Genomic DNA, 16,384 nt, shown 5'->3' with positions numbered 1-16,384 from the left:
GCCACCACCAACTGTTGAAGGTGAGCTCGTGTTAGCGTACTGTGCCACCACCAACTGTTGAAGGTGAGTTCATGTTAGCGTACTGTGCCACCACCAACTGGTGAAGGTGAGCCCATGTTAGCGTACTGTGCCACCACCAACTGGTGAAGGTGAGTTCATGTTAGCGTACTGTGCCACCACCAACTGTTGAAGGTGAGCCTGTGTTAGCGTACTGTGCCACCACCAACTGTTGAAGGTGAGCCCGTGTTAGCGTACTGTGCCACCACCAACTGTTGAAGGTGAGCCCGTGTTAGCGTACTGTGCCACCACCAACTGTTGAAGGTGAGCCCGTGTTAGCGTACTGTGCCACCACCAACTGTTGAAGGTGAGCCCGTGTTAGCGTACTGTGCCACCACCAACTGTTGAAGGTGAGCCCGTGTTAGCGTACTGTGCCACCACCAACTGTTGAAGGTGAGCTCATGTTAGCGCACTGTGCCACCACCAACTGTTGAAGGTGAGCCCATGTTATTGTACTGTGCCACCACCAACTGGTGAAGGTGAGTTCATGTTAGTGCACTGTGCCACCACCAACTGGTGAAGGTGAGCCCATGTTAGCGCACTGTTCCACCACCAACTGGTGAAGGTGAGTTCATGTTAGCGCACTGTTCCACCACCAACTGGTGAAGGTGAGCCCGCGTTAGCGCACTGTGCCACCACCAACTGATGAAGGTGAGCCCGCGTTAGCGCACTGTGCCACCACCAACTGATGAAGGTGAGCCCGCGTTAGCGTACTGTGCCACCACCAACTGTTGAAGGTGAGCCCGCGTTAGCGTACTGTGCCACCACCAACTGTTGAAGGTGAGCCCACGTTAGCGTACTGTGCCACCACCAACTGGTGAAGGTGAGCCCACATTAGCGCACTGTTCCACCACCAACTGTTGAAGGTGAGTTCACGTTAGCGTACTGTGCCACCACCAACTGTTGAAGGTGAGCCCACGTTAGCGTACTGTGCCACCACCAACTGTTGAAGGTGAGTTCACGTTAGCGCACTGTGCCACCACCAACTGATGAAGGTGAGCCCGCGTTAGCGCACTGTGCCACCACCAACTGATGAAGGTGAGCCCGCGTTAGCGCACTGTGCCACCACCAACTGTTGAAGGTGAGCCCGCGTTAGCGTACTGTGCCACCACCAACTGTTGAAGGTGAGCCCACGTTAGCGTACTGTGCCACCACCAACTGTTGAAGGTGAGCCCACGTTAGCGTACTGTGCCACCACCAACTGTTGAAGGTGAGTTCACGTTAGCGTACTGTGCCACCACCAACTGGTGAAGGTGAGCCCACGTTAGCGTACTGTGCCACCACCAACTGTTGAAGGTGAGCCCACGTTAGCGTACTGTGCCACCACCAACTGTGCCACCACCAACTGTTGAAGGTGAGCCCACGTTAGCGTACTGTGCCACCACCAACTGTTGAAGGTGAGCCCACGTTAGCGTACTGTGCCACCACCAACTGTTGAAGATGAGCTCACATTAGCGTACTGTGCCACCACCAACTGTTGAAGGTGAGCTCACGTTAGCGTACTGTGCCACCACCAACTGTTGAAGGTGAGTTCACGTTAGCGTACTGTGCCACCACCAACTGATGAAGGTGAGTCCACATTAGCGTACTGTGCCACCACCATACTGTCCTCGAACTAGTACTTAACATGCAGGAAAGAGCGTTATGTATGTTTAGTTGTTTTTATACACTCAACACATTTTATTTACGGTTATATGGCATCAGACATATGGTTAAGAACCACACAGATTTTGAGAGGAAACCCGCTGTCGCCACTTCATGGGCTACTCTTTCTGATTAGCAGCAAGGGATCTTTTATTTGCTCTTCCCATAGGCAAATTAGCACAAACCATGGCCTTTGTTGAACCAGTTATGGATCACTGGTCGGTGCAAGTGGTTTACACCTACCCATTGAGCCTTGCAGAGCACTCACTCAGGGTTTGGAGTCGGTATCTGGATTAAAAATCCCATGCCATGACTAGGATCCAAACCCAGTACCTACCAGCCTGTTGACCGATGGCCTAACCACGATGCCACCTAGGCCGGTCAGTGTGAAAGAGTCTGACTAATTTAAATTGACATCGCCAGTAAACTGTAAAGATACAGTAATACTGTAATACCAGATTTCACACTTTTTATACATGTATTTTTATATATATATTTGTGTGATCCCTCACCTGTTTTTGCACTTTCCAACCCCCATGCAATTTCACTCTTTAAACTTTAATGCCATCAATAATTTAAAAAGTCATACAACTGTATCCTTTCTAGCCAATGGGAACTGCCTAGCTTTCAGGAAGATCTAAAATATTCATTACTGAAGTGACCAAGAAAATATAATTTTTGTTGGAAAGTAGGCGTCAGTTATTTCAGATGTAAGATAGAAAAATTATTGATGTACTTTGTAACTACATGTTTCTAAACGTTTGCAGCTGAGTGGGTTCAAGCGCTCTACGATTATGCCGCTCAGTCCGATGAAGAACTTTCTTTTCCGGAAGGGGCTCTCATCAAAATAGTGAGCAAAAGTGTCAGTGATGTCGATGATGGCTTCTGGAAGGGTGAACTGAATGAGAAAATTGGTGTATTCCCATCGATTTTGGTAGCAGAGATTACTACTAATGAGGTACATTCATATTATAGATTATACTTTAAACCAATTGGCATTTGTATATATATGTGTGTGTGTGTGTGTGTGTGTATGTGTGTGTATGTATATATGTGTGTGTGTGTTGTGTATATGTGTGTATGTGTGTATATGTGTGTGTATGTATGTGTGTATATATATATGTGTGTGTGTGTGTATATATGTGTGTGTGTATATATATATATATGTGTGTGTGTGTGTGTGTGTGTGTGTGTGTAATGTTTTAGGTTTTATCTAGTCACTATGTTCATATTTTAATTTTTCCTAATTATTTTCAGCTACAATAACACACTACAATAAAAGATACGTGTGTATGTGTGAGTTTTAAAGAGTGATAAGTTAATAGTACTGTATTGTGTTGATATTCAATCCCAAAATATTAGTTGAAGTATTTATAACTATGTTGTAGGACTGTATACCTCCCCCGCCAGTGATGGTCACGCTCCCCTCGCCTGATGAGGAGCTGCCCCCTCCTCCAGTCATAGACTGGGATGGTAAGTCTTGATGAGAACTAGTATGGTCTTAATTTAACAAAGGCATGTCCAGCCCTTCATATCATTATGCAGTCATGTAAGAAGGTGTCAAAAAGGGGAGGGGGCAAATGCCCCCCTTGCTCCCTCCCCTCCCCACTTCCTACGCCAGTGGTTGTATATTGTTTGGTGAAAGCTGTTGATGTTGCATCCATGCGTGGATGTTATTTCTCACGTAGATAGTATGACGTACAGAATTGGGGATGCTTTTAACATTTCACAATGTAATGAAACCTGAGAGTGGAGATAATGTAAAAATAAGCTTAGATTGATGATCATGCAAAAAGTTGAGGTGATGCTTCGATGTGTTTTTTTCTTGCATGTTGATACATGTGTGTTATATAGGATACTTCACACTTGTAGCATGAGCCTGGTCTGATGTGTGTTATTTTTCACACTTGTCAGATTGAAAGTATGTGTGCTGTACGAGCGTGATCGCACCCACACACCTAAAAAACTAAGATCTGACAAACAGAATTTTTCCTTTTAAAAAGTATTGATCAAAGTGTTTGTCCACTCTGCATATTTCAGAAACATATATTTGACTATGTAGTGGCTTTAAAAGTTGAAAATGATGATCTGTGCATGCGCAGAAAGGTTATTTTTCCAAGGGCATGTGGCTGAATGCAGTTAGAAACTACCACACTTTACTGTTTACTAGAATCGATTCGTTTTATGTCCATGTTGTTGATTTTTATTTATTAACTGATTGAAATATATGGGGGGTTTTATGTACCATGACTGGAAAAATATAGAATATTCTTTCCATAAGTATTGTATTTGTGGTTTTTTCATTAGCTGAATGCAGTTTTAATTGCTATACATTGTTAGTTCACAGAGCTGATTTAAAATTTCATTAAACTGAAATAGATGACATACCTAAATTATTTGTTTGTCAAAGAGTCTACTTTATATGTTGAAACCCACACACTTTTATTTTCGTGTTATAGTCCATACATGTAGCTTTTCTTGAGTAATCTTTCTGCTTTCTTATTTCTCTTCCTGCTATGTTGCAGTATACTAAGTACTGTAGTGTTTCCGTTATTTACAGCAGGGTAAGGTTTATTCAGATTCACAGTTATCTACTTCATCATTGTTTTACACATTCCGAACATTACTGCTATAGTTAAAAAAAAAAAAAAAAAAATTATTTGCATGAAGTTGGCATCTTTCCCGAGTGTCTTGATTTTTTGTTTTCAGCTATTAATAATTCGCAATTGCTGAGATTAGGACGTTTTAGCAACCGCTTAAGATGAGTCTGCTATCTAGGTATATCCCAGCATGCATTATGTTCTGTTCTGTTATCTAATCCTTTTAGTTGGAACCATATTTGACTAACTCTTCTTGCCTCAATTATATGTTTTACATGTCGTGTACACTAATTGTCATGTGCTCAACAATATTCATTAACAGCCCTTAGATGTTTTCAGAATTATTTTTAATATGGTAGAAAGAAAAGCAGCTTCTTTCTTTGTAAGGTGTAAGCATTGTGGTATGTTATTCAACTTTATGATTTAAGCAGCAATTTAGAAAAAAAAAAATCTAAGTTTGTTTTATTTAATGCCACCACTAGAGCACTTTAATTTATTAATAATCGGCTATTGGATGTCAAACATTTGGTAATTTTGACATATAGTCTTATAGAGAAAATCTGCTACATTTTTCCATTAGTAGCAAGGGATCTTTTATATGCATGTTTTTCATCACAATCAGTACCTCATGACTGGTGTATCAAAGTACATATAAAAGACCCCTGAATGTATGGGGTTTTTTCTGTAGTAGGTATGGTGGAAACAGGTTTCCTCTTTTATTATCCTTGTGGCTTCTAACCATAATGTCCGATGTCAATATAACCACAATAAATTGTGTTGAGTGGTGCGTCATCAAATAAACAAATTCTTCTCCTCCTAACCATCAGAACTACCGCAACAAAATACAGAACTGCAATGCTTAACAAACAAATGACACTCTTAATCTGATGTTCTTAGTGCCAAGAAACAGTGTCTATTCTGTTTCATTTTGGTTGCTATTGTTTGGGTTTTGGGTTTTTTGTTTGTTTTTTGTTTGTTTGTTGTTGTTTGTTTTTACGAAACCAATAAGATATGTTGCTGTATTTAAAGCCTCTGAGTGTTTAATTCGACCAAGTACACTATCCCTGTTGAAAAATGACCATTTGCCTAGATATAGTTGATGACACGAGGTTTGTTCGATAACTTCACTGGATAATACACAATAATATATAAGTATTTCAATGAGCTGAGTTACAGCTGTCCAGGTGCATGTGCAGAATTTTAGCAGTAAGTGGGGTGGTCTAGACTGGTGAGCGAAGTTTATGGGGAGGGGTTCACAGTGAGATCTGGCCATATAAATAAAAATATTCTTGGGTTATATTACTATGCAAAATAATCCTCAAAATAGTTTACATTTGTTTTCTTTAAATGGCTAATATTGTGATTCAGATGTTAAGAAATTATGTTTAAAGCCATTCAGTTCTAAAATGTTCATGAGGAAGCATAACCCTGGACCCCCTAGATGTTTCGGACCCAGATCACTGCCCCTCTCCCCTCCCCCCAACTTAATCGTGAGATCTGGTGCGTTTAAGGTCACCTAATTGAAAACATTCTTGGGTTAATATACTGCAGTTAATAACAATCCTTAAAATAGTTTTAAATTGTTGTTTAAAAATGGCTAATTTTGCTATTCAGATGCCAAGAAAAGGCATTCAAAGCCATCCAATTTTAAAAATGTTCAGGGCAGCACACCCCAGACCCCCACCCCCACCTCCAATGACATCTCAGGCACTCTGCACCCTTGGTCAAGGCACAGTGTGCCTTGCTTAATAATGACCATGATCATTGACCCCCCCCCCCCCCACACACACACACACACACACCCACACCCACCCACACTTAAAAAAACACTCCGCCGGGCCTGAGTGTTATATTGAACATAAAGCAATTGTTGATGAGAAATTGGAAATTGTCTTGTTATTTCTTCTATGTTCATCAGGGTATAATTAAAAGCTTTCCATCGTTATACAATTTACTCTATTCTGATTGGATGACATCACTTAAAAACCTTAGAAGATGATGTTGTTACATCAAATGGGATGTCATTTTGTAAAACAGGTCATGGGAAAGGATGTTAGAAACAATTTTGTTTTTAACTAAATAGAAGTGTAATTATTAAAATTGTTTGTCATTTTTTTTATGAATTTATAGATTCTATGCAATTTTATACAATTTGTGACTGTTATACTTAATACATTTACAAAAAATGACAAATGATTCTTATAGGAACAAAACAAATCCTTTGCAAACAGTTTGCTAATGATTTGTTCATACCCTGATGAATGTAAAAGAAATAACAGACAATCCTTAAATAAATTGTTTTATTAATAAAATACTGACATACTTGATTAATAACAGCAGACTTTACCAGTGAGAGAGTTTCGAGAGTTTCGAGAGTTTTACAATTTACAGCAACTTCTTGAGTTAACCGATACTACATCTCAAGTCTAAAAAAGTTACTCTTTGTGTTCATTGATGTAACTTTTATTTTATTATCCAAGTTACAGGTTTTCATTTTATTAGTTCACACCACTGAACATTCACAGTGTAATTAAATGTAGCTGAAGTGGCCTCACAGTTGGGTTGTTAATGATTTCATAATTGTTTTACTTATTATAACATGTTTTTGTTTCAGAGAACTCAGATGATATAGCCAAGCAACCTGTGGACCTGGGTTCAGCTGAGCAGGTGGGTGTATTATATTGTTTATTTTTTAATTCAATATAAACATTTTCCCTATACACACAAATAAGCCAGTTATCTAAAACTCATATTTCGTTTTGATCATTTGAGTTTAAAGGAAATCAAGAAAGAAATATTTGTCAATAGCTTATTGTTTTATTAAAAATAAAAATTGAATATCAATTGCAGTGCAGTGAACAATGCTAAATTCATACAAAAATATAATTTTTTAAACTACACCAATTGCCAACTTGCATTAAAAAAAAAAACCTGTAAACCTCCCCCCCCCCCACATCTGTTCGGAAATATTTCTGGAGGCCAACTTCAAAACCATTCAAGGTAACTTTACGAAACTTTTTATACATAGTAATCTAATGGTCTAGTAGTACCTTTTGCTATGAGGGAGATGTCATATCAATGTGTCTAGTAGTGTGTTTTCATTGTCAATATTTTTCTGTTACCATGGAAACATAATTAAAATGACCAACTTCTTAGTTTCTGAAGCACAACTCCAAAACCGTTCAAGATAACTTCATGAAACTTTGAACACATATCAATGTGGTGGTTTAGAAGTAATTGTTGCTATCAGTGAGTTTTCATTGTCCATATGTTTTCTGTTACCATGCAAAACAAATAGTCAGAATGACCAAATTCACGGTTTCTGAAACACTACTCCAAAACTGTTCAAAATAACTTCCCAGTGTTTTGTACATGTTTCAGTCGAGTGGTCTAATAATACCTTTTGCTATGAGGGAGTTTTTATTTCAATAGTTTTTTTGTTACCAGTTCAATAAGTCTCTAATATCCATTTTACTGCCTTCGCCTATACATCGCTGGTAAAACTCAATTTGCGACAGTAAATCCAGTATTAACATCAGCAAATTATCAAATACAATATAGTTATCCCCTAATTTAAACTATGCAAATTGATGCAAATTTATTATACCAATCTTTTTATTTATATATAATTACAAACTTCCTGCCACTATACGATGTACTCAATTCTGATTGGATGTCACTAAAACCTGAATATTATCATTTGAATAATCTCAGAAAATTACATCATCAAGTTCATTTTGGAATGTTCTAATGTAAAACAAGTTGTGGAAAGAACAGTAGAAACTGATTTAGTATTTGTATTTTGAACAAAAATAAGTCATGTTTGTAATATAAGAGTTGTTAGAAATTTGGTGTGAATTTATCAATGTATAACAGTCATAAATTTAGGATAAAATCATTTTGCTATGCTATGCAATGTTATACAATTTGTGATTTTTATACATTGATAAATTCACAAAAAAAGGAGAAACGATTCTTATTGAAATTAACCCAAACATTTTTTAGCACTATAGGTGTGAGTTTCAAACTTATCATCTTTTTGGACACATTTATCATTTTTCATGCCATTGCAAATGGACTATATAGGCAAAAACAAACAGATGCTTTCATAACTCATATGCTCATTCTATATTGGTTTATGTTCAAAAAAGGAATATTTAATACCGGTACTGTATTTATTTAAAATTCTCATTTTCTCATTTAAAACTTGTGCCTATATTTCTTTCTTAATGCTCCCAGACACTGTGTTGAAGGTAAGTAAAACAATAATTTGTATAAATACATTGGTTTAGGGGTATCTTATAAACTGTTGTCTCTATTTTAAGCACTTTTTATTTTAAGCACTTTTTATCTTTTAGACTAACATATATTAACAGACAAACAGATATGTGCTGTCAGATTGTATGTTAGCAAAAAAGAGTCTTTTTGAACATCAAATGAATTGACAATTTTATACACTTTTTGTTTTTACTAATGGTAACATTCCTTCTTAATTATTCAGTATGTATGTATGTATGCCCACAAATGACTGTCAGGTCAGATGTCGGGAATTAACGTGCTTATATCAATTTAATGTTCAAGCACATTATTCAGTAGTGCAATGAAATGTTAATCAGTAAAATAGCAGTAAATCAAGTGACAAGTGTTAACATAAACACCAACCTGTCTGCATTCTCACCTGGCACACATTATTCAGTAGTGCAATGAAATGTTAATCAGTAAAATAGCAGTAAATCAAGTGACAAGTGTTAACATATACACCAACCTGTCTGCATTCTCACCTGGCACACATTATTCAGTAGTGCAATGAAATGTTAATCAGTAAAATAGCAGTAAATCAAGTGACAAGTGTTAACATAAACACCAACCTGTCTGCATTCTCACCTGGCACACATTATTCAGTAGTGCAATGAAATGTTAATCAGTAAAATAGCAGTAAATCAAGTGACAAGTGTTAACATATACACCAACCTGTCTGCATTCTCACCTGGCACACATTATTCAGTAGTGCAATGAAATGTTAATCAGTAAAATAGCAGTAAATCAAGTGACAAGTGTTAACATATACACCAACCTGTCTGCATTCTCACCTGGCACACATTATTCAGTAGTGCAATGAAATGTTAATCAGTAAAATAGCAGTAAAATCAAGTGACAAGTGTTAACATATACACCAACCTGTCTGCATTCTCACCTGGCACACATTATTCAGTAGTACAATGAAATGTTAATCAGTAAAATAGCAGTAAATCAAGTGACAAGTGTTAACATAAACACCAACCTGTCTGCATTCTCACCTGGCACATATTATTCAGTAGTACAATGAAATGTTAATCAGTAAAATAGCAGTAAATCAAGTGACAAGTGTTAACATAAACACCAACCTGTCTGCATTCTCACCTGGCACACATTATTCAGTAGTGCAATGAAATGTTAATCAGTAAAATAGCAGTAAATCAAGTGACAAGTGTTAACATATACACCAACCTGTCTGCATTCTCACCTGGCACACATTATTCAGTAGTGCAATGAAATGTTAATCAGTAAAATAGCAGTAAATCAAGTGACAAGTGTTAACATAAACACCAACCTGTCTGCATTCTCACCTGGCACACATTATTCAGTAGTGCAATGAAATGTTAATCAGTAAAATAGCAGTAAATCAAGTGACAAGTGTTAACATATACACCAACCTGTCTGCATTCTCACCTGGCACATATTATTCAGTAGTACAATGAAATGTTAATCAGTAAAATAGTGTAAAATCAATGACAAGTGTTAAATCACCTGTCTGCATTCTCAATTATTCAGTAGTGCAATGAAATGTATCAGTAAAATAGCAGTAAATCAAGTGACAAGTGTTAACATATACACCAACCTGTCTGCATTCTCACCTGGCACACATTATTCAGTAGTGCAATGAAATGTTAATCAGTAAAATAGCAGTAAAATCAAGTGACAAGTGTTAACATATACACCAACCTGTCTGCATTCTCACCTGGCACACATTATTCAGTAGTACAATGAAATGTTAATCAGTAAAATAGCAGTAAAATCAAGTGACAAGTGTTAACATATACACCAACCTGTCTGCATTCTCACCTGGCACACATTATTCAGTAGTGCAATGAAATGTTAATCAGTAAAATAGCAGTAAAATCAAGTGACAAGTGTTAACATATACGCCAACCTGTCTGCATTATCACCTGGCACATATTATTCAGTAAAATAGCAGTAAATCAAGTGACAAGTGTTAACATATACACCAACCTGTCTGCATTCTCACCTGGCTAACTCTGATTGACACAAGTTATTATTTTTTTACCTTTCACATCACATACTTAAATATGAGTAGATGTAAATTTGACCTGTGAGCCAGTTACCAGGAGATTGAGAAGTGAGAAGTGTTAAATATGAGTAGATGTAAATTTGACCTGTGAGCCAGTTACCAGGAGATTGAGAAGTGAGGAGTGTTAAATATGAGTAGATGTAAATTTGACCTGTGAGCCAGTTACCAGGAGATTGAGAAGTGATGAGTGTTAAATATGAGTAGATGTAAAGTTGATCTGTGAGCCAGTTACCAGCAGATTGAGAAGTGATGAGTGTTAAATACAAGTAGATGTAAAGTTGATCAGTTACCAGTTGATTAAAAAGTGATAGTGTTAAATATGAGTAGATGCAGATTGAGAAGTGATGAGTGTTTTTTTGTTAGGGAGGATCATTTGACCCTCAAATTAGTAACAGTGGCTGCTACTTTATTAGGAAATCAATCTCAGCTAAAAAACAACCCTATCTCATATTCCAATTTCACATGCACATGTTAGCGGCAACTCATTCTATCAGTAGGGAACCCAAAATCACGAAATAAAAATGATATCTGGAGGGTTTTTTTTTGGGGGGGGGGGGGCACACAATCTCTAGTGGAGGGACAGAGTCTAGTGGTTTACATTTTAAACCGTATTTATATATGTTACCAGCATGAGGATGAGGATGGCCAGACATGTAATTGTATTGCATATACAGATATTTATTTTCGAAGCAAGAATATGTAGCCTAAGAAACATGTAAGTTTTATTTTTAAGAGATTAGACTAGCTGACAACTTGATAAAAACTCAGGATGGTCCCTTTATTATAAATTCATGAGGGTTTATTATACGCAGTCATAAGGTACTTTGTTTGAATGTTAGAAGCAAACATATTAAGTACTATGCCTCGGATGATGGACAATCAACAAAACTAAAAAGGCTAAAAATATTAAAGGAGAAATAATTAAAACAGTGAAGGAAAAAGAAAAGTAAGGGCATAATAAATAAATAAATATTTTTTAAATCTTCATGTATATCAGATGTTTTAAATAACGTATGTGACTGCTATAAATAATAGTGAAAAGAAAAACAAAGAAAGAAAGAAAGAAATATTTGTTAAACTTTGTAATATCAGATATTTTAAATGAAGTTGTATGTATCTGATATAAATGATAGTGAAGAGTAAATAAAGAAAGAAAGAAAGAAAAAAGAAAGAAGCAAACAAACAAACAGACAGACATAAAAAGAAAATAAATTAAATAATAAAGAAATAAATATTTTTTAAACTTCGTAAGTATTTTATTGTATGAATCTTTTAATTTTGCCTTGTTAAAGATGTTGACTTAGTCTAAGTTGTTTCACTGCTTTTGGTCTTACACCATTCCGATGTAAACTTTCACAGCCATTATTCTATCTGATACAAAACGTACATGTTAGTCGCCAGTTTCACATCTTGTACGAAGCTACTCACAACACTCATAACAACTGTTGGTCATGCCCCTCAAGCTGTTAAATAGCCTCGATACAGTGTAATTTAGCAAGGGACGTTACTTTTCACGTGCATGCACAGTTGGAATGTGAAATAGGTCTATTAACAGCACTTTTAACACTTTCTGAACAACTTTTCTATATATAAATATATATATTAAGTACACAATTATTAAAGTCTGTTGTGTATATACTTGAAAATATAAAATTATATATAAATTGAGGAGAAAAATATGTAATATTGCAATTCATCAATGTTTTAATATCTGTTTTTGCAGCTTTTTAAAAAGGTTCGATTCAGCAATAACCACATGACCCCAACGGATGTATTAGAGCCTAAGTATATCATTAACAACCAATTGGAGGACTCACAAGATGAAGGGGAGGAGTCTTTAGTTTAATATTTAAATATTGTAATATGACCTGTGGCCAGTTCAGAGAGTAGTAGTTTAAATGAGGAATTTCTGCTAGGATAGGTAGATCCAGCAATAGTTGTGTTGTGAAAACATTATATAGCAAGCTGTTGTTCAGGTGTTAACAATAGATCTGAAAATATAATGGGATTAAAATCTCATGTAATGAAAACATTATATAGCAAGCTGTTGTTCAGGTATTAACAATAGATCTGAAAATTTAATGGGATTAAAATCTCATGTAATGAAAACTGACGGTGTTTGCCTGATGTATATGGGTTTGTTGTAGAATCACACCTGATGGCAACCCAATGCTTGAGCTGTGAATCTTAATGTTAATGGGTTTAGACAGCACAACTGCACTACTTAATCTACCAGCATAATTATATATCTCATCATTTTAAACTGCACTACATAGTCTATCAACATAATTATATATCTCATCATTTTAAACTGCACTACATAATCTACCAACATAATTATATATCTCATTTTAAACTGCACTACATAATCTACCAACATAATTATATATATCAGCAATTCAAACTGCACTACATGATCTACCAACATAATTATTTATGTCATCATGTTTTGTTTAGGATGTATATGGGGTTGTTGTAGAATCGCTTTGAAACACACTGATCTGATGTACCGGGTACTGACATACAGACATACTGTGTTTTAACCAGAGAGGTGCTCAACAGGTTTCTCTTGCTGTACATGTCGCTATTGGAAACGTGCAATACTTTGAATGTGATGAATATTTATCAACACCAGTAGAATTAATTTTACTCGAGTGTCATTAACGTACATCTAGCTGTAGGTATCGGCTATATTTCCTGCAATGTTGCCTGTCGGGCATCTTTGCATAAGGGGTTTGTTTTTTCTTCTTCTTAACAGAGGTTACAGGTGAAGCTGTTTGGTGATGGTTTTACACCACTTTTTAAGTAGAACTTTGTGGTAAAGGATTGTAAATAAACAACTGAAGCATATGTCATTGTCAGATTCACCATAATAGTAATGTAGATGCAGCTAGTAATCTTAATGATCATTTGTATTGGCAGATTAATATCACTTCTAAAGTTGGGTATCTTTATATATATATATATATATAATATTATACAAAAATGTGTGTTGAGTTTGTGTATATATATTTGTTTTATTTCCATTAAGATTTACATTTAATTCTTTTGTTTTTAATAAGAACTTTATTATGGTAGTATGCATGGTCATAATAATAATATTTACATCAGGTGAAAAAAGAAGCATAGGTTTTTCTAGTATTTGTTTAAAATGTAATTTTCGATTATTTTAGACTTTGTAATAGAAAACTTTAAATAGTTTGTATTATTCATTACTGGACCATTTTCCAGAAATGTGTTAGTATGGTGTTTTCACTACGAACATAGCAATAATATGGTATTTCTGAATAAAATTGTGTTCACATTTGAATAGTAACCAGTTGTGGGGAGGAGTGTAGTCACAATTCCACATATTTTCCCATGGATCCTATATTTAAAGATATTCTACTACATTTGTTACAACTTTTATTTTGTGATGCGTTTGCAGATTTTTAGGTCACCTGGGCCATTTTTGTCCCATTACCATGCATTTGTCAACCTTCATGTGTAAACTTTTCACATTTTTTACTTCTCCAAAACCTATTGACAAATTCAAACCTACTTTTGAAAGAAGCTTCCTTGGCATATTTACAAGCAATTTGGTAAATCAGATTCCGCAAGAGGTCTTAAGGACAGGGCCAAACGGGGGTGAGGGAACTCAGCCACTTACAAATACTTAAATCAAGTCTTGGCACGTAGAAAAATAAATATGTTATATCTATATGTTATTCTAACATAATTGGTTAAAGTTTAGCTAAAATTTCTCTAATTGCCACTAACTCTCGAATTCTTTAATGTATGGCTTTCATGTTTAGTACAGGACATGGTTATGGTCACTTAGAATTTATTAACATTTCTAGAATTTCTGTTAACTCTGAATCCTTTCATGGATGGTTTTCATAGTTAGTATAAGTTTTCATTTCACCTGCACAGGCCTACTAATACCAAAACAAGTTTAAAAACAAAGTTAATTAAGTATTTTGCTAGATTGTTACATGTATGTTCTTTTCCCTATCTAACAAAACAGTCTATTGTATACTGTTAGTAATATGCAAACTTCAATTTGTTTCAAATAACCATATAATACAAATTTGATTTCTTTTGTTTTGATGAAAAAGTGCTATTGTTTAGAGATAAACAATATTTTAAAATACTACTCAATAAACCATAATATGTACTCTGTCATAATAATAAACCACACTTAACTTTTGAAACCCTATGCATTTTAATCAAGAACAACTTGGTATCTATAGTAAAAACTCTCTTAATGTGATTTTGGATGTCAGTACTGAAATTATTATTTTTTTAAAGTTGAAATATTTATATCCATGGCATGTGCATAATTTTAGTTGCACCCCCTTCTAAATAGAATCCTGAATCCACCCATGCCAGGCATTATCATACTGATAATGGGGGGGGGGGGGGGTGTCGTTGATTGCCTTTGCAAACCTTTGTGCACCCATCTAACTGATAGTGTGAAGATCACTGTTTATGGGGACCATGTCTAATGCTATAATTGTCTAATAAACATTTCAAGTTGTCCATCTGTGTTGTTTCCAGATGATAGTTTATTACCAAATGACATACTTATAGCAGAATACAGAATAACAAAATTGTTGCCAAAATATTATTACATGAAGAAGAACAAAGTTAATGGAATATATTTAGCAAACATTGCGTTCGTGTATTAAATGAGCTGTTTGTAAGATGGTCAGTTTGTTTGCTCAAATTTGAGGTTATAAATAATTGGTTTATAGCAATATAATTTGCAACAACATTGTTATTTTTAAAGCAATAAATGTATATATGTCGGCTTAAATATGATTGCTATATTGCACTGCTGCCCAGTTATCAACTCTGGTCCTAGACGTTGTATTTGGTGAATGTACTAGTTGGAGAAAAATGAAAACAAGATGAATAAGTTGATGAAAATAGATGACTTTCTTTTCTTTTAGCATTCAATAATGAACATATGAGATTATAAAATAATATACTTATTCTATAATGACATGTATTTAAGTAACCATGTAAGTGGATTACTATTTATGGTACTAAGTTTGCTAATGAATTACATGAGTTTTTATTTAAAAGTGACAAACTGCCAAATAATATAAAATGAACAGTCAGTTCATATTAAAATTCCTTATTAATTTGTGGTTTTGATATTTCATAATAACAGCAATATTATTTGGAACAGTATTTTAATGTTACATCAATCTCAGGAAAAGTTTGTTTTGTTTTCAACTTCTACTTCTATATATTGTTCATTAAGTTTGTGGGATTATAAATTTAAAGAAATAAAATATGTACTTAAATTTATAAAATAAATGTAATTATATACATATACATTTTTGCATGATCAATCATGCCCTACCCCACCAAAATAAAATAATTAATAATACTATAATATATATATATATATATATATATATATATATATATATATATATATATATATATATATATATAAAAATAAAAATGATAAAAGAAAACAAGTGTACAGTATATATGTATTTTAAAAAACAATTTAAAGAAATAATGATCATTTTACATGTTTCAGTCTGTACTTATCTTCAGAAAGGAACTAAATAACTGCTAAATATACATATACATATACATATACATATACACACATACACATATACATATATACATATACATATACATATACACACATACACATACACATATACATACATACAGATATATATATATATATATATATATATATATATATATTATTATAGTATTATTA

At 34.7% G+C, this 16,384-nt stretch overlaps 1 protein-coding gene across 4 annotated transcripts in view; it reads left to right on the top strand.

Annotated features, from left to right (window-relative positions):
- The window catches only part of LOC121374300 (protein nervous wreck-like), a 109,295-nt gene extending 93,282 nt beyond the window's left edge, over window positions 1-16,013 (top strand). For 3 of the 4 annotated variants that reach the window (XM_041501347.1, XM_041501346.1, XM_041501349.1), the window contains 4 exons: window positions 2,469-2,659; window positions 3,090-3,174; window positions 6,916-6,968; window positions 12,374-16,013. In XM_041501347.1, coding sequence (XP_041357281.1) covers window positions 2,469-2,659; window positions 3,090-3,174; window positions 6,916-6,968; window positions 12,374-12,496 — 452 coding nt within the window. In that variant the 3' untranslated portion in view covers window positions 12,497-16,013. Of the gene's footprint in view, window positions 1-2,468; window positions 2,660-3,089; window positions 3,175-6,915; window positions 6,969-8,540; window positions 8,555-12,373 lie in introns of all 4 variants that reach the window. The other variant, XM_041501348.1, reaches the window with a different exon arrangement.
- The last annotated feature ends 371 nt before the right edge of the window (window positions 16,014-16,384 follow it).

Source organism: Gigantopelta aegis, chromosome 6 (genome assembly GCF_016097555.1).
Source record: "Gigantopelta aegis isolate Gae_Host chromosome 6, Gae_host_genome, whole genome shotgun sequence".
Lineage (NCBI taxonomy): Eukaryota > Metazoa > Mollusca > Gastropoda > Neomphalida > Peltospiridae > Gigantopelta > Gigantopelta aegis.
The sequence above is the reverse complement of the archived record's forward strand: the minus strand, read 5'-3'. Positions and strand labels throughout refer to the sequence as shown.